General features: G+C 65.5%; 12 protein-coding genes across 12 annotated transcripts; 5 read left to right on the top strand and 7 right to left on the bottom strand.

Annotated features, from left to right (window-relative positions):
• Window positions 1-254: 254 nt before the first annotated feature.
• MICPUN_63694 (predicted protein) lies at window positions 255-2,027 on the top strand (the record flags this gene model as incomplete). The annotated part of the gene is made up of 1 exon (XM_002505741.1): window positions 255-2,027. The coding sequence occupies one exon, from the start codon at window positions 255-257 to the stop codon at window positions 2,025-2,027; it is 1,773 nt and encodes a 590-aa protein (XP_002505787.1).
• A 17-nt stretch (window positions 2,028-2,044) lies between these two features.
• On the bottom strand, window positions 2,045-3,170 carry SELT (selenoprotein T). Its single transcript, XM_002505499.1, has 3 exons — window positions 3,019-3,170; window positions 2,787-2,878; window positions 2,045-2,756 (listed from the first exon to the last, which is right to left on the bottom strand). Exons 1-3 carry the CDS (start codon window positions 3,131-3,133, stop codon window positions 2,304-2,306), a joined length of 660 nt encoding a protein of 219 aa, XP_002505545.1. The 5' UTR covers window positions 3,134-3,170; the 3' UTR covers window positions 2,045-2,303.
• A 247-nt stretch (window positions 3,171-3,417) lies between these two features.
• MICPUN_63692 (histone chaperone) lies at window positions 3,418-5,395 on the top strand (the record flags this gene model as incomplete). Its single annotated transcript, XM_002505740.1, has 1 exon — window positions 3,418-5,395. One exon carries the CDS (start codon window positions 3,418-3,420, stop codon window positions 5,347-5,349), a length of 1,932 nt encoding a protein of 643 aa, XP_002505786.1. The 3' UTR covers window positions 5,350-5,395.
• Window positions 5,396-5,501: 106 nt separating this feature from the next.
• On the top strand, window positions 5,502-6,488 carry MICPUN_63691 (predicted protein; the record flags this gene model as incomplete). The annotated part of the gene is made up of 1 exon (XM_002505739.1): window positions 5,502-6,488. The coding sequence occupies one exon, from the start codon at window positions 5,502-5,504 to the stop codon at window positions 6,486-6,488; it is 987 nt and encodes a 328-aa protein (XP_002505785.1).
• Window position 6,489: 1 nt separating this feature from the next.
• MICPUN_109385 (predicted protein) lies at window positions 6,490-7,307 on the bottom strand. Its single transcript, XM_002505498.1, has one exon. It carries the CDS (start codon window positions 7,177-7,179, stop codon window positions 6,598-6,600), a length of 582 nt encoding a protein of 193 aa, XP_002505544.1. The 5' UTR covers window positions 7,180-7,307; the 3' UTR covers window positions 6,490-6,597.
• Window positions 7,308-8,216: 909 nt separating this feature from the next.
• Window positions 8,217-8,991, bottom strand: MICPUN_103847 (predicted protein; the record flags this gene model as incomplete). Its single annotated transcript, XM_002505497.1, has 2 exons — window positions 8,217-8,771; window positions 8,923-8,991. 2 exons carry the CDS (start codon window positions 8,989-8,991, stop codon window positions 8,217-8,219), a joined length of 624 nt encoding a protein of 207 aa, XP_002505543.1.
• Window positions 8,992-9,117: 126 nt separating this feature from the next.
• LHCB5 (chlorophyll a/b-binding protein CP26, chloroplast precursor) lies at window positions 9,118-10,540 on the bottom strand. The gene is made up of 2 exons (XM_002505496.1): window positions 10,244-10,540; window positions 9,118-9,926 (listed from the first exon to the last, which is right to left on the bottom strand). Exons 1-2 carry the CDS (start codon window positions 10,497-10,499, stop codon window positions 9,256-9,258), a joined length of 927 nt encoding a protein of 308 aa, XP_002505542.1. The 5' UTR covers window positions 10,500-10,540; the 3' UTR covers window positions 9,118-9,255.
• A 367-nt stretch (window positions 10,541-10,907) lies between these two features.
• On the bottom strand, window positions 10,908-12,256 carry MICPUN_106433 (predicted protein). Its single transcript, XM_002505495.1, has 3 exons — window positions 12,023-12,256; window positions 11,743-11,848; window positions 10,908-11,600 (listed from the first exon to the last, which is right to left on the bottom strand). Exons 1-3 carry the CDS (start codon window positions 12,152-12,154, stop codon window positions 11,119-11,121), a joined length of 720 nt encoding a protein of 239 aa, XP_002505541.1. The 5' UTR covers window positions 12,155-12,256; the 3' UTR covers window positions 10,908-11,118.
• A 314-nt stretch (window positions 12,257-12,570) lies between these two features.
• On the top strand, window positions 12,571-14,208 carry MICPUN_63686 (predicted protein; the record flags this gene model as incomplete). Its single annotated transcript, XM_002505738.1, has 1 exon — window positions 12,571-14,208. The coding sequence occupies one exon, from the start codon at window positions 12,571-12,573 to the stop codon at window positions 14,206-14,208; it is 1,638 nt and encodes a 545-aa protein (XP_002505784.1).
• A 62-nt stretch (window positions 14,209-14,270) lies between these two features.
• MICPUN_63685 (predicted protein) lies at window positions 14,271-15,254 on the bottom strand (the record flags this gene model as incomplete). Its single annotated transcript, XM_002505494.1, has 1 exon — window positions 14,271-15,254. One exon carries the CDS (start codon window positions 15,252-15,254, stop codon window positions 14,271-14,273), a length of 984 nt encoding a protein of 327 aa, XP_002505540.1.
• A 119-nt stretch (window positions 15,255-15,373) lies between these two features.
• MICPUN_109383 (hypothetical protein) lies at window positions 15,374-16,682 on the top strand. Its single transcript, XM_002505737.1, has one exon. The coding sequence runs from the start codon at window positions 15,409-15,411 to the stop codon at window positions 16,633-16,635; it is 1,227 nt and encodes a 408-aa protein (XP_002505783.1). The 5' UTR covers window positions 15,374-15,408; the 3' UTR covers window positions 16,636-16,682.
• MICPUN_109382 (predicted protein) lies at window positions 16,663-18,303 on the bottom strand. The gene has a single exon (XM_002505493.1). The coding sequence runs from the start codon at window positions 18,245-18,247 to the stop codon at window positions 16,865-16,867; it is 1,383 nt and encodes a 460-aa protein (XP_002505539.1). The 5' UTR covers window positions 18,248-18,303; the 3' UTR covers window positions 16,663-16,864.
• Window positions 18,304-20,219: the final 1,916 nt, after the last annotated feature.

The raw sequence follows: 20,219 nt of genomic DNA, 5'->3' as shown, positions 1-20,219 counted from the left end.
GTGGATTCCACGGGGCGAGAATCCTAAACCCGACTGTGACTGTCTGTGCGCGGCCTCGGATCTTCAAACCTCGGGTGGCCCGAATCCGCTCCCGCGCAAAAAGGACGAAGCGACGGTAGTGTCTCCATTTCAAGCCGGCGGCCCGTCGAGCCGAAGCCTCGCGCGCCGGGAAATCCGCTCATCTCCCGCATCAGGGTAAACGTGCTCGCTTCCCGCCGAACCCGCGGACCGCACCGGCGCGCTCGAACGCGACCATGACCACGTCGTCGCTCCTTCGCCCCGAGGTTGGGGCCTCGGGTCTCTTTTCGCGGGGCATCCCCGGACCGTCGTCGGCGCCCCGTCGGGGGCCCGTCGCGGTCGCTCGCCTCGGCACCCTCGGCACCCGCGGGTGCCGAGGCGTCTCCCTCCGCGCGGTGCCGCTCGTTCGCGGCCGCGTCGCCGTCGGGTTCACCGCGCCGCGCGCCATCGCCAGCGACAAGATCCCGAAGCGCGCGGACGACGCCTCTACGCCGTCCGAGCTCGAGGAGAAAATATCGAGCCCCGACCCGGGCGACGCCCCCAAGCCCCCCTCCGCGGTGATCGACGTCCAGTCCATGACGTCCACCGCCTCGAACGACGACCCTGAGGCGGCATCCGACGGCGGCGGCGGATCCGGCGGCGAAGGCGACGGGGGATCCGGCGGCGGCGGCGGCGGCGGCGACGAGGGTTCCGGCGACGACGCGCGCGGGCGACGCCCCGGGCAGCCCGAGCTCCCGGAATCCATGGTCGCGCTCGCCACGTGGGCGGTGTCGCAGACGAAGGACTGGTCCGCCGCCGCGGACGGCGGCCTCCGCGCCGCGTTCGGCACCCTCGTCGGCGTCAACTGCATCACCGTGATGCTCGTGCGGGCGATGCGCGGCCGCTCGGAGCGGAGGCGACGCCAGCGGGATGAAGCAAAGAAAGCCGCGCTCGAGGCCAAGAACGTCGCGGCGCACGAGGAGGAACTCGCGGCGTTGTCCGCGCGTCGAGCCGCGGAGAAGAACGCCGCCAAGGAGGATCTCGCGTTTGAGAAGGAGGTGGGCGGCGCGGGAACGCCCAACACGTCGCCGGCGTTCCCACCCGCGCGCCGCGACCCGACCGAGGTGCTCAACTCGATGAGCCGTCGACCCGATGATGCCGCCGCCGCCGCCGCCGCCGCGGGCGCCGCCCCGGGCACCGTCCCCCCCGCGTCGTCGTCGTTCGGAACTATTGACGGGTTCGACACCGACGAGGCTGAGGACTTTTTCGTGCGCGCGCTGGAGTCGTACGACGGCGTGGACGCCCTCGAGGGACTTCCCGACGTTGAAGCTGCGGCGGCGGCTGAAAACGGCGTCCAATCGCGAACCTCCCTCCCGTCCCCGTCCCCGTCCCCGTCCTCGCCGCCGCTCGCGGGCGAGGACGTGCTCGCGTTCGCGGTGATCCCCGACGACGCGAGGGACCCTCGGGTCGTCGCGGCGCTCGGCGACGTCGCGCGCGCGCAGGCGGCGGCTGCCGACGCCATGCTTAGCGCATCCGCCGCCACGGCTCGAGCAGCCGACGCGACGGCGGCGGCGCAGCGGCTGCAACGAGCCATCGCCGCGGGCGCGTCCGAGGAGGAGTTGAACGCCATCGCGGCGCAGGCGGCGTCGGCGGCGAACGGGGCCGTGGCCGTGGCCGGGAAGGTGGCTTCGACCGTGGGAGCTAAAGTACCCGCGGGCGCGAACGTCGTCGGCGTCGGTCGAGCCGCGAAGGTTGCGGCTGGCGGCATCGCCGCCGCCGCCGGCGCGGTGGCCCGCGGGGTGTCCATCGCGACCCCGGTGGTGGTGGACGGCGCGCGGCGGTACGTGCCGGCGGCGGCGGACGCGGTCGGACGCGGCGCGAAGACGGTGTGGGACGGGGACGAGACACCCGAGGGGAAGAGGAGGCCGGGTTTGAAGACGCGGGCGTCGCAGTTCTTTGCAAAGTTTAAGCGCAAGACCGGCGCCGACGGCGGCGAGGACGGCGGCGAAACCGCCGCGCCGGCCGTGTGATGCGGTACTGACCGTTTCGCTATTGAATATATTGAATTGATACGCCTAATCTTACGTGGAGTGACGAGACGCGTCGCGGCTCGACGCGTAGAACCCGCGGTGCATCGCCCCCGCACAAAAAATCGGGCCCGCGCTCCTCAAAGCTTTGGAGCGCAGCCGTCACGGGTGGGGGGGGCGGGACGCGCGGCTCGACGCGGAGAACCCGCGCGCGGTTCGTCGGTCTCGGGCTAAGTATAATAAATCGGGGGCGACGCAGACGACGCACGCGACGGTCGCTTAGGGGACGGGCAGCTCGGCGGCGGCGGGTGCGGACTCCAGTTCCCTTCGCCGGTCGATGGCTTCCTCCAGCCCGGTCATGATCTCCGGCATCGACGGCAGGCGGCCCGAGCGAATCTTGGAGAAGATCGTCTCGCCGTCGTAGTACACCTCGAACGCGCCGGTGTTGAGCATGTTCTGCGACAGGGTGTTACCCAGGAACCACGCGCCCATCGTGCTCCCCATCTTGTTCGCCTGCAGGTTGGTCACAAAGTCGGGCGCTTGCGCCAGCCCGAACGCTCGAACCATGGAGTCGCCCGCGTGCGTCAACGCGAGGGTGGTCCACGTGGCGACGTTGACGAGCTTGGCGCCCACGACCGCGACGGGGGACGGCGGGTAGTTGGATCCGACGACTTGGCACTCCGGGAAGCGTTGCGAGATGGCGTTCCGGACGTGCGCAAAGCCGCCCCTGTACTGTCAGGATTGGCAGAAGGAGATGTGCACCTTGCCGCCGAGCGAGTGGGGGTCGACGGGGGCGGAGGTGACGGCGTCGGTGTGCTGCTCGGCCCCCTTGAACGTGGCGAACACGTCCGCGCCTGCGTTTTTGACGATGGGATGAACGGTGGGGGGGACGTCACGTCGGGTTCGTGCACGACACGGCGCGAGCCTCGCGTCCGATCGAAGGGTTGCCGAGAGGGAACGAAGAAGGGAAGCACGCGAGGGGGACGGGACGCACCGGCGAAGGCGAGCAGGACGGCGACGACGATGAACCCGGTGGAGAGCCCGCCGGACGGCGGCGGCGGCGCCGAGCTCTGCCCGCGAGCGGGGGAGCCGGTGGATCCCTCCGCCATGTCAGTCGGGGGCGGGCGCTGACTTCGGACGACGCGGCTGTCGAAGTGAAGAGAGCTACGAGGGGAGCCGACCAGCTTGCGTCGCGTTTTTCCCCTCTCGCGGGCTTTAAGTTTAGGTTACACACATGTGCCTCTATGGTAAGCAGTTCGGCTTCCGAATACATTTGCGAAATTGGGCCTCGCGAGCGAAAAACACGCACCTGCATTTTTTCAAACCGAACCAAGCAAGGGTTGCGATCACGACTGTCAGAGCGCGTCGCTCACCGGCCGTCGACACGCGCGCCATGGCTGACGAGCAGACCTTCGGGAGCGTTTCGCTCATCGCCGGTGGGATCACCTCGCAGGGTGCCCTGCGCTTGGGCGCCGACAAGGTTGAGTGGAAGAAGGCGGGCGGCGGGCGGTCCGTCGCGATCGCCAAGGCTGACGTCGGGGAGGTGACCTACAGCCAGATCCCCGGCGGGGTCACGCTCACGGTCCGGTCCAAGGGGACGGCGCCCGCGATGCGTATGAAGGGCTTCCGCGGCTCCGACATGGCCACCGTCAAGGAGGCCATGAAGGCGCTGTACGACGTGGACGTCGTCAAGCGCGATATGCAGGTCATCGGGCGCAACTGGGGGCAGATCGAGGTGGATCAGGCTGGCGCAATCACCTTCGACGTCGAGGGTAAGCGCCAGTTCGAGATCTCCTCCAAGGACGTCGCCGCCGTCGCGATGCCCACGAAGCACGAGGTCATGCTGGAGTTTCACATGGACGACGCCGTCATGAACGCCAGCAAGGACGCCATGGTCGAGATGTCCTTCTACGTCCCGCCCACGAACAAGACGTGGGGCGTCGACGGATGGGGCACGGACGATCACGACCCGGACGACACCGGCGCCAAGCGCCTGTCCGACCGCCTGATGGAGGTGTGCGACGTGGACACCGCCACCGGCGACGCCATCGCGGAGTTCGACTCCGTCTCCCTCGTCGCGCCCCGCGGCAAGGTTGGCATCGAGCTCTTCGCCAACCACCTGCGGCTCAACGGCAACGCGGTGGACTTTAAGATCCAGCACTCGAGCATCCAGCGCCTCTTCCTGCTGCCCAAGCCCACGAACGCGCAGACGTACGCCATCCTCCACCTGGACCCGCCCATCCGCAAGGGCCAGACCTTCTACCCGCACATCGTCGCGGTGTTCAACGCCAACGAGGAGCTCGAGGTGGAGCCGCTCATGGACGCGGCTCTCAAGGAGAAGCTCGGCGACGCCGTGGAGGATTCCTACGACGGTCCCTCGTCGGAGGTTTTCATCAGGCTGCTCAAGGCGGTGGCCGGGGTGAAGCTCACGCGGCAGGGCACTTTCGCGTCCCCGGCGGGCGGGCACGCCGTCAAGGCGAGCAACAAGGCTGAGGTGGGCCACCTCTACCCGCTGGAGAAGTCCTTCTTCTACCTCCCCAAACCACCGATGCTCCTCCCGTACGCGGAGGTGACGGAGATTGAGTTTGAGAGGCACGCGGGGGCGGGCCCGACGACGCAGCGCACGTTCGACATGGCCGTCTCCATGCGCAACGGCGCCGTGCACCAGTTCCACTCCATCCCCAAGAGCGAGTTCCAGAACCTCGTCTCCTTCCTCACCGCCAAGAAGCTCAAGATTGTAAACGTCGACGCTCAGGCTCGGGCGGATGCCATCATCGACGGCGCCGACAGCGACAGCGATCGCGACCACCACGCCGCGCGGCTCAAGGCTAAGGTCAAGAAGAGGGAACTCGACGAGGACGGCTTCGGCGGGAGCGATTCCGAGGAGGACGAGGACTTTAACGCCGGTTCGGAGTCTGACGACGGCGAGCCCACGGATTCTTCGGGCAGCGAGGGAAGCGAGTCCGAGGAGGAGGCTCGGCCGAAGAAGAAGACCAAATCGAAGGCGAAGGCGAAGGCGAAGGCGAAGAAGGACCCGAACGAGCCGAAGCGCCCGCTGTCCGCGTTCATGATCTTCAGCAAGGAGACCCGCGGCGACGTGCTGGAGAAGAACCCCGACTTTGCGCTCGGCGACGTGGGCAAGGAGTTGGGCCGGCGATGGCGCGAGATCGACCCCGAGCTGAAGAAGGAGTTTGAGGCCAAGGCGGCGGACGCCAAGGTGGCGTACGAGGCGGCCATGAAGGAGTACAAGGCGGGGAAGAAGGCGACGGTGGTGGACGACGACGACGAGGAGGAGGAGGAGGAGAGCGACGGCGGATCCGACTGAGAGGTAGCACCCTCGACTTGTTAAAAACAACAACCGTCTGTCAGTTTGTCAGTCGTCCTCAGTCGTGCCGATGCGGGAGGTCGAATCACGTCGCGAAAAGCGGCGAGTGCCTTCTCGCATTGCCAAGGGGCACCGCGAAGCGACGGAGCGACATGAAGCTCACGTTCAAGTATCTGGACATCAAGGGCCTCGGGGAGCCCATCCGATTGGCGCTGACGGTAGGTGGATTGCCCTTCGAGGACGTGCGACTCTCCTACGACGACGTCGTGGCGCTCAAGGGCGTCGCGGGAGACCTCACCAAGCACAACGGATCGCCGTTCGGGCAGGTGCCCGTGTTGGAGATCGACGGGCGCCCGTTCGGTCAGTCCGGCGCGCTGCTTCGATGGGTCGGGCGCGAGTGCGGGCTCTACCCGAGCGGGATGAAGCAGCTGCGCGTGGACATGGTGGAGGACACACTGGCTGATGTCCGCCGGGTCATGGCGCCCAACTGGTACAAGAACGCGATGGCTCGGAAGCCGAAGGACGGCAAGCTCCCCAGGTCTACCATGCTCAGCGAGCAGCAGGTATCGTCGGTGCGGTGGATGGTGCAGGAGGAGTACCTGCCCGAGAGGATGTGGCAGATCGAGCGCCTGCTGATGGAGGAGAAGGACCCCGACGCGAACGGGTGGTTCGTCTGCGGCAAGGAGCTCTCCATCGCGGACCTCTCGCTCTACGTCATGCTGGAGGGCCTGCTGGGCATTTGTCCGAAGGCCAACACGTACTGCAAGGGGATCACCGCGGAGAAGGCGCTGATGCACTGCCCGCGGCTGGTGCGGCTCATCAAGGAGGTCGCCAATCATCCCAAGATCGCGGCGTGGAACAAGGAAAAGTGGGGCGAGCACTACGACGAGGGGATGGGCGGCGTCACCGCGGATCTGCACTTTCAGAGACTGGGGTTGAACCTGAGGCCCAAGCCGAAGACCGAGCCCAAGAAGCAGGCGGAGCCGGTCAACCCGCTCAAGTTTCTGTTGATCGTCGCGCTTTACGTGGTGTTCATGATCCTGGTGGTGCAGTTCATCCTCCCCGGGCGCACGGGGGGATTCAACACGCCCAAGGCGGGCCAGGCGAGAAGGAGCGCGCTCGGCGGCGGCGAGCTGTGATGATAAAACCTCTGTTCGATTGACGACGACAACAACAACGACGCGACGACGCGCGATACTCTCACCCCCCCGAACCGAACCGAACCAAACCACACCACACCACGCGTTTTCACCTGGGAATGCCCGCGAAGATCGTCCCGTAGTACAGTATCAGCGCGCAGAGCGACGCGGTGACGAAATTGACGGCGCTGTTGCTGAGAAAGTTCAACCCGCTCGTCTTCGTCACGGTGGGCCCCGGCTTGCTCACCATCCGTCGCCGCTCCGAGCAGTACCCGCTGAACTGGATCGTCGCCCCGAGCAACGAGTCCATGAGCGAGCCCACGAGCCCGGCGCCCAGGCCTATGACGAGCACCGGCCACTGCGCGGCGAACTGCAGCGCGAGCGTCACGTTGCCGGTGACGACGGGCACGAACAAGCCCCCGCACCAAAAGGCGAACCCTACGGCGAACCCCCCCGCCGCGCTCGCGACTAACCCGAGCGTCGTCACCCCGCCGTTCGTCCCGGGCTTGCACTCTTTCCCCGTGGTGATGAGCCGCGGCATCTTTCGAGACAGCACCCCGAGCTCGCTGCTCCACGTGTCTCCGCAGCAGCAGCCGTAGTACCCGATGAACGCGGCGGCGAGCGGCGTCTCGAACGCGTTGTTCACGCCCAGCAGGTACTCCGGCCCGCCGGTGGCGAACGAATAGGACATGGCGAGGAAGGTCGGGACCAGGCCGTTCGCCGCCACCTGGATCCAGTTCCGAGCGCCGGACGCCTTGCCGGGGACGTGGTTCTCGTCGATTCTTTTTTTTATCTCGCCGCCCACGCGGGTCATCGCTGAGGATAAGAAGAAGAAGGCGCCGAGCACGACGCCGAACCTCACGCCGGCGTAGAGGGTACCCCACCCCACGAGCGCGGCGCCCACCGCGCCGGACGTATCGAGCGATCCGCCCCTGTACCCCTTAAACGCGAGTCCGGCGCCGAGGATGAGCGACCCGACGACCCGGATGACGTTCCACACGCCCCAGCCCGGATCGCGCACGTGGATGGAGACGAGGGCGACGAGGGCGACGAGGAGGGTTTTGCCGCTCGAGGAAGACGAACCGCCGCCGATGTCGCGCGCGATGACGTCGAGCGCGTCGGCGATGCCGTCGATGGAACCCTCCGCGGGTTCTCGCGCTTCTTCGGGCGCGGGCGCGTCGCCGGACGCCGCTGAGGGGACGTGGCGCGGGGTGCGTCCCCGGCTCACGCCCCGGACGCGATGCGCGTGGACGCGGGCGACGCCCGCGAGCGCCGCGCGGGGGACGAGGGCGACGCGAGGCGCGCGGCGCACGCGACCCCGTGCCCTATCCCCCGCATCGGATTTCGAACCCAACGCCCGGGTTCTCAGGGGCGCCAGCGTCGCTCCGAGGCACTGAACGCCCATCGCGCCTCACGCACGATGCTTCGTTGTACGCGTGGGTGACCGAGCGGACCTACCGCGTTCGGCGTTCACGCGCGCGGTTCGCTAGTGCGCCTCCGCGATGCGCAGCGGACGGCGAAATAAGGGTACATTTGCTGACCTGGACTGCTGGACGCGGCAAGCTGGCAAGCCCAAGCAGCTTGGAAAGGGAGCACCAAAACTGACGGGATCCCGGGTTTCTTCCGACGCGAGGACGACGCCTCCGGGAACCTCGCACCCGATCTACTACAAATTTTAACACGGGGATCGCGCCGTCCCCCCCACGTCTTCTCCCCCTCGCGTCCCGCCTACCTGCAGTGCATCACCGCGTCCATGCACCGCTTCATCGCCGCCGCGAACTTTGCCCTGTCATCCGCGTCGAGTCGCGTGGGCTTGGCCGTCAGCGCCGCCGCGAGCTGCTCCATCGCGTGCGTCGTCACCCTCACGAGCGCCACCTCCGCCGTGCTCGAACCCGTCGTCGTCGTCGTCGTCGCGTCGTCGGGCGCGGCGTCCGAGCCCGTCGTCGTCATCGTCGTCGGCTGTGAGTGTCTGTCCGCCGATGCGAATGCGATTGGCGCCGGGGGCCCGTCCGATTTCTGGGCCCGCGCGGTGGTCGTGGTCGCGGCGGCGGCGGCGTACGCCTTCGCCTCCGCGTCCCTCACCTTCGCCCTGTGCTCGAACCCCCACGGCAGCGATCCCGGCGTCCGTTTCTCTCCAGCCGCCGCCGCCTCGGCTCGTTCCTTCTCGATCTGCTTCATCCAGAAGGCCTCCACCTCCTCGCTGGTCTTGTGGTGCTCGGTGCCGTCTTCGTAGGCGTTGGCGATGATTCCCTTGGACGAAAACGTACCGGCCGCGGCGGCGCCCTGCGGGTTTGGGGCGTGGGAGGGAGCGGGGAAGCGTCGGGACGGTCAGGGAGTCGTGGGCGTCGGCCACGTGGGCGCTATACGTCCGTCGGAGAACGCGAGGAGCGCAGCGCGCGCCTTTGGAGGGAAAGGTGAAGGTGGCGACGCGCACCAGCATCATATCGCGTTCGCTGAGGTTATTGCGCCTCTCTTCCCATCCGACGGGGAGCTGTCTGGACATCGCGGCTGTCTGCGTCGCGCGGTCGGCTGTGGAGGTGGGCAGGGCGGTTTTGGCTAACTTTTAATGCTAAACGTAGGCACGGCACGCACGAACGAGCGGTTAGAGTTCCTAATTATCCACGACGCGAGAAGCCATTTACAGAATCATATTACCAAAAAGCTTACCGAGGCACCGCCGGTCTCACCCCTGTCCCGTCACCGGCCGGCGCGCGACGCACCACCACTCTGCTCTAGATCGTTTCATCAGAAGACGAACGAAACGCGCTTAGAGGACGGGGGTGCGCTCGATGGCGGAGATGGTGACGAAGTTGTAGCCGAAGGGGTCGGCGACGTGCTTGCCCCAGTTGGCGGCGGGACCCTCGCCGGTGGTGAGGCCCTGGACGAAAACGCCGAGCATGGCAATCATGGCGAGGCGGCCGTTCTTGATCTCCTTAACCTTGAGCACGGCGAGATCGTCGGGGGTCGCGGCGACGTTGAAGAAGTCGAGGGGACCGCCGGGGTTGATGGGGTCGAGGCCGGAGAAGTCGGAGCCGGAGAACTTGCCCTTGAAGGGGACGAAACCGTCGGGCGCCGGAGCCTTGCCCGCGCGGTAGCCCTCGACGGCGGCAAAGAGGCCAATCTGGATGGCGGCGAAGAGGTAGGGGTTCTGGAGAATCTCGGGGCGGCCAGCCTCGCCGTCGAGGAAGACCTTGCCGGTCTCGGTCCAGACGCCGCCGGGGATGCCGAGGGCCTCGGGGATCACGATGCCGGGGATGGCGAGCATCGCCCACCTGGCGTGGATCACCTCGGCGGCGCGGTACTGCTCAACCTTGCCATCCTTGCCGAGCTGGAGGGGGTCGAAGCCGTAGTCACCCGCGAGAGAGCCGTCGAGGTAGGAGGGAACATCGGTGTTGATGTCGAGGAGACCGGCGGGGAGGTACAGGCGGCGGTTGGGGCCTGGATTGCACGGGAGGGTCGGGGCGGGTTGGTCAGAATTATAATTGTTATCTTCGCGTGTCGGAGCTTGGAAAAAACGGGCTGCGATCGGAATTTTGTCGTCACGCGCCTCGCGTCCCTGCGCGCTTGATGCGCGCATGGTACGCGAGAGATCGCGCGGCTACACGGATTCGAATCTAACGACAACATCCGCGACGTTTGGCGCGCGGATCGTCGCAAAATCGAATCGCGAAGCCCCGCGAGGAGACGGGCAACGCACGCATCTATCGATCAGGAGGATTGGCGAGACCAAAAACCTGCTGGCGTTGATTACTCACCATACCACTTGGAGAGGTCGACGCCGTCACCGCGCTTGCCGGAGGACTTGCGCACGGGCGCAGCCTTGCGGACGACGGTCTTCTTGGGCGCAACCTTGGGGGCAACCTTCTTGGGGGCAACCTTCTTGGCGGGGGCAGCCTTCTTGGGGGCGGGCGCAGCCTTCTTGAAGGGCGAAGCCTTCTTGGCGGGCGCAGCCTTCTTGGCGGGCGCGGGGGCAGCCTTCTTGAAGAAAGCGTTGACCTGGAGAACAGCCATCTTGTATGAAGTCGACACGGAGGTTGAGCTCGTGTGCGGTGTGCGGAATATGAGCCCCGGCGGAGCACGTGATCGGGCTTAGATATCGAGAGATTCGCGGAAAACAGGACTTCAGCCTCCAAATATTTTGGTTTCCTGCGATTTCATTGGCCGGAGGAACCGGGAACGGATTTTGTTTCGATTACTCTCGGTCTCTCATCCGTGGAAAACCGGGAATCAGGGTCTAAATGAAAAAAATGACACAAACAACAACTGTCACGGTGCCACTTGGTTAAGCCCCCCCCTGTGCAAGGCCAAAAAGGCCTTTGGCCGGGACAGGGCCCCCCGCCGGCCTGCCGGAGCGGAAGTTTCTGCGTTTTATTTGTTCTTTTTTGCAACCTGGACTTGCATACGGGTGCACACGGTACTGAGGAGAAGGCTTAGCTCGTGTATTAATAATGAGCGAACTCCGCGTGCGAGCGCCACGTCCGCACGCTTTCCTTCCTACGGTGCCTACGCGCGCGCTCCCAAGCCCCCGCGCGTCCACTCCAGACTTCTCCCCGTGTCCCCCACCCTCTCTCGCCAAAGCGAAGAATGAAAAAGCTGCGGCTGCTTGGCGTTAGATCCGTTCGCTACCCTCTTACATGCTGGCGAGGATGTCCCTCTCGGCGAGGACGACGTACTCCTCGCCGTCGCCATCAAACATCTTGTCACCGGCGTACTTGAAGTACATCACCTTGTCGCCCTTCTTGGTGGCGAGGGGCTTGATCTCATCCTCCTCGCCATCCTTGCCCTCAACCTTCTTGCCGGGGCCGACGGAGACGATGACGCCGGTGCAGGGCTTCTCCACGGCGCCCTCGGTGAGCATGATGCCGCCCGCGGTGGTCGTGGACACGGAGTCAACCTTGAGCATGACGCGATCGGCGAGCGGGGTGAGCTTGGGGATGTCGTTGGCGGTCGCGCCGGAGCCCGGGAAGGTGCCGATGAGGTCCTCCTCGCGGATGAGAATGTAGGAATCACCGCCCATCTCGATGTCGACGCAGCCGATGCCGAACTTGTTGTAGAGGACGGTCACGCCCTTCTTCATGCCCACGCACTTGTCGCCGAACTCGACGACGTCGCCTGATTAATAACGATCGACGGACGGTCAGCGGCCTGGCCCGAGTTTTCGCGCGGGGGTGAAAAGAACCAAACTTTGCCTCGAGGTTGGCTACAGGGTTTAGGGCGGGGGAACCGATTTGTTTTCGTGGGGTGGGGTACGCACCGGAGGTGGGCTTGCGCTGAGCCGACTCGGCGAGGATGATGCCGCCCGCGGTGGTCTTCTCGGCCTCGGCAACCTTGACGAGGACCTGGGTGCCGACGGGAGAGATCTGAGGCGGAGAAACGGGGTGAAGGTCAGCACGGGGATGCGTCGACGACGATTTGGAGACCTTCGCCTTATCTACCAGAGAGGCCTTTTCCGATGGCTCCTTGGCGGGTGGAAAACCGGACGTGGCGGTGGCCGAACGGGTCGGATCGGGGCTGGCTTTGTCTCTAACGCGCACCTTCTTGTACTGGGCGGGCATCTCGAAGGCGGTGGCGCGGACCGCGACGGAACGGCGCGCCTGGCGCGCGCGACCGGCGGAGACGGCGGCGGCGGCCTTGAGCACGGGGGCGGAGACGGTGAAGGCAGCCATTGTCGGTCTGCTACTGTGTTGCCTTTAGCGGGTGAGTGTGCGTTGGAGCGGCGCGGATGTGAAGTCCGTGCGGCGGCGTGAACGCGGTGATTCGCAGGTGTGCGTGCGGAATGAGCCGCGGGGGGAAGGGAAGACGCGTTGTCAACAGAAGCAACCTTCCATTTGGTTGGAAGAAACTCTCACGCGAAGAGACATTTCCCCAATTGGTGTTAGAACTGCGTTAGAATCGTAACCGGAAATCATACGAGGGTTTTGGGAAAACTTTATCTCGTATATCAAATACCCATTGGAGGCGGGTATAATTGCCAAATTTTGCCCCAAGAAGTCATAGTCCAGGAGGTTGCGACATTTTGTAACCTCCCGGTCCCGGGCGTCATCGGCACGGCGCAGGAAAGGGAACGGGCGGCCTCGCCGCCATGGTGGCCAAGATGATCTACGACGTCCTCGCGTCATTCACGTGCCCGAGGACCATCACCTTCAAAGACTGGCGCCTGGGCTTCACGCACAAGGCGCTCATGGCGGCCATCGTCTCGTACGTCTGCTGGAACCTATTCTCGTCGCAGCTCTTCTTGGTGGACTCCGTCCCGCTCGGGCTGGTGTCCATATGGCCCACCAGCGAGTACAACGGGAGCCTCGGCGTCGCCAACTACAGGGAGGCGAGGGAGACGTTCTACGAGGAGTACACGAGCGCGCGAAAGAGGGACAAGACGTACCGGTACTGCGACAACAAAAAGTACAGTTACTACTACGACGCCAACTACGACTACAGGGACATATCGTGCGCGCTGTGGCAGGAGGAGCAGGTCCCGGCCAAGGGCGAGTCGCAGATGTTCTTCACCACCTTCGTCCAGGAGAACTCGGTGTCCTACGTCACCGTGGATCCCGACTTTGACGGCAAGTGCGATCGCGACATGTTCGTGAAGGCTGGGATCGACGAGGAACTGTGCCCGAAGCACGGGGAGGTATCGCACTCGCTGGGGCGGTGCTACTGCCGCAACACGCGGAACATGTTCGTCGCGGCGGCGGAGAACATGACGCTCAACATGGAGCACAAGTACATGGCCATGTACGGCGAGGGGTTCCTGCCGAGGACGATAATTCGCGTGGAGGGCAGTTTGGAGAACCTTCACGAGTTTCAACCAGGGGAGACGCTCGCGGTTCCCGTGCTTAAGATACTGGAATTCCTCGGCGCGAACCTGGACGAGGTGTACGACCCTAAGGTTAATCCCGATGATGCCACGCTGAGGCTCAAGGGCATGCAGGTCACCGCCAAGTTGCAGTACTACAATTACCACCAGGCTCCCGGTTTTGAAAAACAGAAGGATGGCAAGCCGGGTGAGACGATTTGCATCCTCGAGTTCAGCCAGCAGGACATGTGGGCGTCCATGGGTAACAATCCCGAGTACTCGGTGACCACCGCGCACAAGGGCGGGTTCGTTGACAGGTACCGTTACGGCATCAAGGTTGTCATCCAGGCGTCGGGAATAATATCGACGGTGGATCTGATGTTCATGGTCAACACCGTGATCCAGGGTCTGGTGCTGCTCAACATCGCGGTCGTCGCGACGCAGATGATCGCCTTCTACGCGCTGGGAGACAGGAGTAAGATGTACAAGGAGCAGGGCAACGAGACGGCGAGCTTCGAGCGCGAGGCTGCCCGGTTTGCGGTCCAATCCATCGTCGCGGGTCACGTGTTCCATCTGTTGGACGAGGACAAGAGCGGAGCGCTCGACCAACAGGAGGTGTTTGAGGCAATCAAACGTCACATAGAGGGCAGCGGCTTGACCGAGGAGGAGATGGACACGCTCGCGTCGTTCGTCATACACCAGGCCGAGCTGGATAGCGAACAATGGGGAGAGAACGGGCAGGCTGGCGTGATCGAGTTGGCGGAGTGGGACAACCTGTTCACCTCGGGACACGCCGACTTCCACTCGCTGTCGCGCATGATCAAACACCTGGACAAGCAGGAGGCGTCGTTCCTGCTGGACAGGGCCAAGTCGTTCAGGCAGTCGCTGGGTCGGGGGTACGGCTCCATAGGCTCCAAGAACGTGTAGCGGTGCGTGTGACGACTTTTTTAAATTTGGCGCCAGTGTAAGCGCTCACTGACCCCCGCGCGTCACCGCAGCGCTCTCCTTTTCAGCTCCGCCTCCAACCTCGCCCTGCTCTTCCACCGCGCCAGCGCGCGCTCCACCACGTCGACCCTGCGGTACAGCTTCATCGGCGCCCAGCTCGCGTTCTCCGGGTTAGTGTCCAGTCCGTACGGCAGCCCCTCCAGATCCTTGGGCCGCAAACACCAGTCGTCTTTGCACCGCGTAAACGTCACTAGACGCATTCGACCCCGGGGTTTGTACGCGTAGAGCTCGGAGCACGACTTGCACAGCCTGACCCGCAGCGAACCCGCGGTGCACCTCCACGTCGCGTTGCGCGTGATGTCGTCCCGTCGCTTCATCTCGCGGCAGTCGTAGCACGACTCCTCGTACAGATTCTTGTACAGGGACAAGGGGTCTAGCGCGGCGAACTGATCCTCCGGGTCGCTCGCGCTCGCACCTCCCCCGTCCGCCCCGAGGCCGCCGCCATCGGCGTCGTCCCCGACCGGTCCGGGTCTCGTCGTCGGCGTGAGACCGCTGTGCACGTGCATGAAGTGGAGCTCCTCGCCGCTCGTCGGCGGCGCGCACATCGTCCTCGCCGCGAGCAGCGGGGCGTAATAGGCGCGAACCTTTCGCCGCTCGGCGCTGTTCCATTCCTCGGCGCTCATCGGGTTGCCGAACGCGCCGGGTTTGCGCGCGGCGTCCTTGTCCAGGGCGCAGAGCGCGTCGGAGTTGGCGTCCACGAACTCCGTGAGCCTCGTGCGCCAAACCTCCGGGGTCGCCCCCGCGAGGTCCCTCGTGAGCGTGTCCCGCCACGCCTTGCAAACAAACGCGCACGTGAATAAGGAATCGTGGTCGAGCCTGCGGAGGATGAGCTCGAGGACGGGGACGGGGAGGTGCTCGAGGCCGACGCGGGGGGAAGAAGGGGCGGTGGACGTGGACGGTGCATCGTCGTTGCCGTCGTCGTCGACCACCGGCGTCGCCCTCGGCTTGCGCTTGCGCTTGGGCGCCATGGCGAGTGAAGGCGAGGGGGCGCCCCCTCGTTGCCTCCGTGAAACCGCGCGGCTCATCAGTTCTGTCACTTCCGAGATGATATTTGGCGATGCCAGCTCGGCACCTGGATAACCGAAGGCACGGCCCCCACTCGCCGGCCCGGGCGGACGAACCATGACGGCCGCCATCGCTCAGGGCGCTACGGTGACGGTCGCGCTCCCCGCCGCCGTCGTTCGCCCGCCTCGCATCGCGGCTTCGCGCCGCGTCCATCGTCGCGCCGATCGTCGTCGAGTCCCGCTCGGACGGAGGCCCACCGTCGTCTCCGCATCGGCCGCGTCTTCGTCCGCCGACTCGGCCGCGAACCTCCGTCCCCTCCCGCAGACGTGCGCCGAGCAAGTCGCGCAGGCTGCCGAGATCATCCGCGCCGCCTCCTCCCCGCAAAACGGCGGCCACATGCGCCAGCGCATCCAGCTCTTGCTCCCCGTCAACCAGCGCAGGAACGAGTTCACGTCCGTGGAGTCCGACGACTACCCCGCCAACGACGCCGACGTGTACAAGGCGGCGATGGAGACGGCGTCCGCCATGATCCGCGCCGTGGACCCCGACGGGGGAGACATGTCCGCGACGCGCGTCGACAACGACAACGACCCCGTCGGCGTTCTGGCCAACGCGGCGGGCACCGTTCGAGCCCTCGTCATCCCAAACGCGCAGAACCTTCAGACGCTGCGCGACCTCGCCGCCCTCGGCGACGCCAACGGGACGCAGATCACCCTGCTCGTGAACCCGCAGTGGAACGAGCGCGGGCAGATCGTCAGCGACTTCGGCGTCGGCCCGTGGAAGAAACGGGCCACCGACTTTCTGTCCACGTTTGAGCCGACGTATTCGCTCGCCGAGTACCGAGTCGGCGCGGCGGCGACGAGGGACCCGGCCAGGGGTGGAGACTACATGGGCGTCGGCGGCGTCGCGAGGGTGCTCAAGACCCACGGGGGTGGGTGGCAGACGTTCGCGATGGGCGCGGACGGCAGCAGCGAGTGCGTGGTTTCCGACGCGTCCGAACCCACGTATAACTACCTCGAGAAGGAGGTCTTCACGCGGTTCGAGTACTCGCTCGCGGGGCGGCGAACGGGCGCGGGTCCGTCGCTTGAGGCGCGGTTGGAGCAAGTGGCGAGTGAAGCGGCCAAGACACCCGGGGCGATCGACTGGTCCATCGCGAGCACCGCGGAGATCACCGCCGCGGTCAGGGCGGAGGCGATCGCGGCGTCCGACGTGGACACGCTGTCAAAGACGGGGCTGAGAACCGCGCTCGGCGCGATGGGTCTGCCGACGTCCGGGAAGCTGGAGGCGATGCGCGAACGGCTACGGGAGGCGCTGCTGGGGGAGGACAAGGACCAGTGGGACTGAAGAGGGAGCGGAGGTGGTGGTTATTGTAGTGTTACTGTGTCGTCGTCATCCAAATCGCTTCATTCGCTACAGTTCAAAGCCCAAAGCCGTTTACAGACAGGTTTGCATACAGACAAGCCTTCGGGTCCTTCGCCGTTCGCGCCTCGCGAGCGGTCGGTTTTGTGAATACATAGCCCCCCTCCTCGTACGTCACCCTCCTCTCCTTCTCTAAATCAACACTTGTTCAACATCAGTCATGGATGACAACCTTGTCGTATCCCCGCTCGGCGACGAGCCTGTCGAGGTACTCCAAGATGGTGTCCCGCCTCTCCAGCAGCTGCAGCTGCTCCTCGCGGCTCAGGAACCACCCAAACTCGCGCTTGATCGCCGCATGGTCCAGGAACCTGAGACGCAGGTAGGTCTTCGCCCTGACTACCGTCGTGGGACCCGTCTGGAAGGCGTTCTCGTGATCCATGGCGACGAAAGCCTCCTTGCGGAACGCCGCGGCGTGGTCGATGAGCGTCGGCCTGTACTGAGAGCCAGACAGGAACAGCTGGCCCTTATCCGTCAGGCCGCCACCCTTCGGCAGGCCGCCCTCGGTCCAGTGTCGGCCGAAGAGAAAGTGCCCCTCGTGCCTGTCGCTGTTCTGCAGGAGCACGTCGAGCACTCGGGTGTCAGACAAGATCACCCTCGGGTCGACACCTTGGCCCCAGCATCCCGTCCGCACCGCCGTCTGGTAGTCGCCCGTCTTGCACAGGTCGTCGGCGCCGTCCACCCAGTAGAGGAACGCGCCCTCGTTAAACGTCTTGTAATCGAGCTCGATGCCGCCCTGGGGCCTGCGATACGCCGCGGGGGGGACCAGGTCCATGCCGAGCATTCGGTTCAACTTGTAAGCCACATACTCCATGGGCGCGCGGTGCCAGCCGTCACCGTGGCCGTCGATCGCCGGCTTGAACACGCAATCGATCACCGCGGGGGAGTCGCTCGCGTCCTTTTCGTCCTGCAGCCTGAGCTTGTAACACGGGTGGCCGTACTTGCCCTGCACCTCGTTCATCGCCTCCACCCAGATCACCTTCCCGTTTTGCAAGATTCGCTGAATGTGCGCGTGTTGCCTCTCCGGAACCTCGTCCCCGTGCTCGGCAAAGCTCGCCTCCTTGTTGGACTTCTCCGCGAGCTTCTGCGCGGCGTCGGACAGCGCCTGAGTGCCGAGCGCGACGTAGTCTCGCATCTCGAAGGCGCCCTTGGGGGGCTTGTGCGTCGAGTTCATGTCCCGGTGAATCGTCCCGGATATCGTAATCGTCGCCTCGCGCTTCTCCTCGTCGACGCCGACGTGGGACTTGATCTCGGCGACGATGCCCGGGTGCTTAGTGACGGTGGTCGTGACCGTCTCATCCAAAGTCTTGACGGGCGTCTCCCTCGGCGTCTCGACGACGCGATCCTCCTCCGTCTCAGTCTCTGCGTCATCCTCCGCCTCCTCCTCCTCCGCCTCCTCGACGGCGGCGGCAACCTCCGAGATTTGCGCCTCGAGCTGCTCGCGCTTGTTCGCAATCTCCGACGACGACGCGCCCCTGGCCTCCATGGCTTCCAACAGACGCTCGACGCGCTCGCTCAGCATGTTGTTGCGCTCGGCCATCTTCTCGAGCGCGCCCATGAACTGGTTGGGCGAGATGCCCCAGCCGCCGGCGCCCCCCGTCGGGGTCAGACCAGTCTCGAGCGTCTCCACCTGGTCGGGCGTCACGGCGCCGTAGTCGTCGTCGTCCTCGTAGGACGACGTCTCCACGCGCTCTCTGCGCGCGTCCTCCGCCTGTCGGCTCCACTCCGCCATCAGGCGCTCCTCCTGCGACGAGTGTTCCGTTCCTCGCGGCGGACTCTGCGGCGACGCGGCGGGGGGAAAGTACGAATCCATCGGCGCCGCGTCGTGCCCGTGCCCGTGCGTGGCGGTGGATCCACTTCCGTTCTGCTCCATGTACCGTTCGCGCCCGCGGTCCGTCACGGGCGCCGAGTTGGCGTCGGGATACATCTTCGAATACCACGGGAGCGTGTTGCTGTACCACTCCCGGGTACCCGGAAGATTCTCCATGCTCTCGCGAGAGTTCTTGCGCGCGAGCGAGTCCATGACGTCCGCGTGGCCCACGGGCATGCCGTCCACCTCGAACTGCACCGTGGCGTCGGGGTAGAGCGTCTTGAGGGTGTTCGTCAGCGGCGAAGACTGCGCGATGCCGAACGACGCCACGATGGTGCCGCCCTCGCGGTGATTCACCGAAGCCACGAGCAGCGGCGAGCCGTTAATGCGCACTTGCGTCCCGACCCTGACGGACGCGACGGCGTCGTCGGGGATGACCAGGGAGAGACGCGTGAAGTCTTCCATGCGCTCGATGGTCACCACCCTGGTGGGACTGGAGATGGGCGGGAGCTCTGCCGGGAAAAAAAAAAAAAGTGGAGGTTGTTCGTCAGCGGCGAGGTTCCCTCCGGTGTCGACGGGGATGGGGGTTAACGGGCCCGGCGCCGCGCGGCGCCGCGGGTGGGACGCGCGGGGTTACGTAACCCCGGGGCGAGGGTATCGAACCCCCGCGGGGAGGGCTCGAGAGGTCGCGGGTGCGACGGGTATCGCCGCGGAGGGCGTGGCCGCCCCCGGGGCGCGGCCGCCCCGGGGCGCAACGTCAGCCGCGGAACTCCACCCGCACAACCCGCGCGCGTCCGGAGGAGATTCAAAGGGTGAAAAAGTGGGGGCCGTTGGGTCGCACCGGTGTAGGTAGCCTCGACGCGCCGCGCGCGAGCGCGGTGGTGGCGCGCGGGCGCACGCCTCGGAATATGTTTCCCTGCGCGACGACGGGGGATCGGGGGCGATCAGATCCGGCGGGAGGGCGCGCGCCCGTGGGGAAGGGCGAGGGGGCGAGGGCTGAAAAAAAGACGCAATCAAAGGCCGAGGTGGCCGTGGGGCGAGGGGAAAAGTTTGGGGAAGGGGCGCACCTCGCGACGCGGCGCGCGCGGTCCAGAGCTCGTTCGACGCCGATCGTGAGACGCTCGGGGCGCTCCTGAGGGAATCACGGAGGGATTTGGGGGCCCGGGGGCGTCAGTTCGGATCGTTCGGCGGGTCGGCGGCGCGCGCCCCTCGAGGGCGAGGCGCCCCCATCGCTTCGCGACACGTTCGGAAAAGCGCGAGGGGTGAAAAAGGTGCGCCCGCGGGTCGAGGCTCGGGCGGCGCGCGCGGGGACGACGGAGACTGAACGCACCCGACGGCGTAGGACTGCATGGCGCACGGTCGACCCGAGTCAGTTCGGGCGACGTAAGCCGAGCACGCTTCGAGCGCGCGCCTGGGCCGCGCGTCAAAGGGACTGGCCCGGCGAGGTGCGCAATCAAGGAGACTTCGCTTCCGAAAACTTTTCGGCCACGACGTGAGATTCTGCCGAAACCGGCTCGATTTCGCGTTTTTTTCCTATGGCCGTCCAGTTAGAATCGGGACCAAATCGCCAAAGCGCAGCGACCAAATATCTGACGCGATGCTGACGCGTCCACGCGAAACGCAGATTTTTTATTGGGTCGCTTGATTTGAGAGGGCGAGTTGTTCGTTGATGAAAGTTCCGGAATTTGGGTAAAAGCAAATG

The sequence above is a fragment of the Micromonas commoda genome, chromosome 13, assembly GCF_000090985.2.
Source record: "Micromonas commoda chromosome 13, complete sequence".
NCBI classification, from domain to species: Eukaryota; Viridiplantae; Chlorophyta; class Mamiellophyceae; order Mamiellales; family Mamiellaceae; genus Micromonas; species Micromonas commoda.
This window is presented reverse-complemented; position numbering and strand designations above follow the sequence as displayed.

Excerpts from the sequence above, each read along its gene's own strand:
- SELT (XM_002505499.1), bottom strand. The coding sequence starts at position 3,133 with ATGGCGGAGGGATCCACCGGCTCCCCCGCTCGCGGGCAGAGCTCGGCG. Across the intron at positions 2,879-3,018 it reads CGTCCTGCTCGCCTTCGCCG|GCGCGGACGTGTTCGCCACG; the intron begins GTGCGTCCCGTC and ends TCAAAAACGCAG. Across the intron at positions 2,757-2,786 it reads CCCACTCGCTCGGCGGCAAG|TACAGGGGCGGCTTTGCGCA; the intron begins GTGCACATCTCC and ends CAATCCTGACAG.
- MICPUN_109385 (XM_002505498.1), bottom strand. The coding sequence starts at position 7,179 with ATGTCCTATTCGTTCGCCACCGGCGGGCCGGAGTACCTGCTGGGCGTG.
- LHCB5 (XM_002505496.1), bottom strand. The coding sequence starts at position 10,499 with ATGGCTGTTCTCCAGGTCAACGCTTTCTTCAAGAAGGCTGCCCCCGCG. Across the intron at positions 9,927-10,243 it reads CGACCTCTCCAAGTGGTATG|GCCCCAACCGCCGCCTGTAC; the intron begins GTGAGTAATCAA and ends CGTGCAATCCAG.
- MICPUN_106433 (XM_002505495.1), bottom strand. The coding sequence starts at position 12,154 with ATGGCTGCCTTCACCGTCTCCGCCCCCGTGCTCAAGGCCGCCGCCGCC. Across the intron at positions 11,849-12,022 it reads TGCCCGCCCAGTACAAGAAG|ATCTCTCCCGTCGGCACCCA; the intron begins GTGCGCGTTAGA and ends TCTCCGCCTCAG. Across the intron at positions 11,601-11,742 it reads TCAGCGCAAGCCCACCTCCG|GCGACGTCGTCGAGTTCGGC; the intron begins GTGCGTACCCCA and ends GTTATTAATCAG.
- MICPUN_109383 (XM_002505737.1), top strand. The coding sequence starts at position 15,409 with ATGACGGCCGCCATCGCTCAGGGCGCTACGGTGACGGTCGCGCTCCCC.
- MICPUN_109382 (XM_002505493.1), bottom strand. The coding sequence starts at position 18,247 with ATGGCCGAGCGCAACAACATGCTGAGCGAGCGCGTCGAGCGTCTGTTG.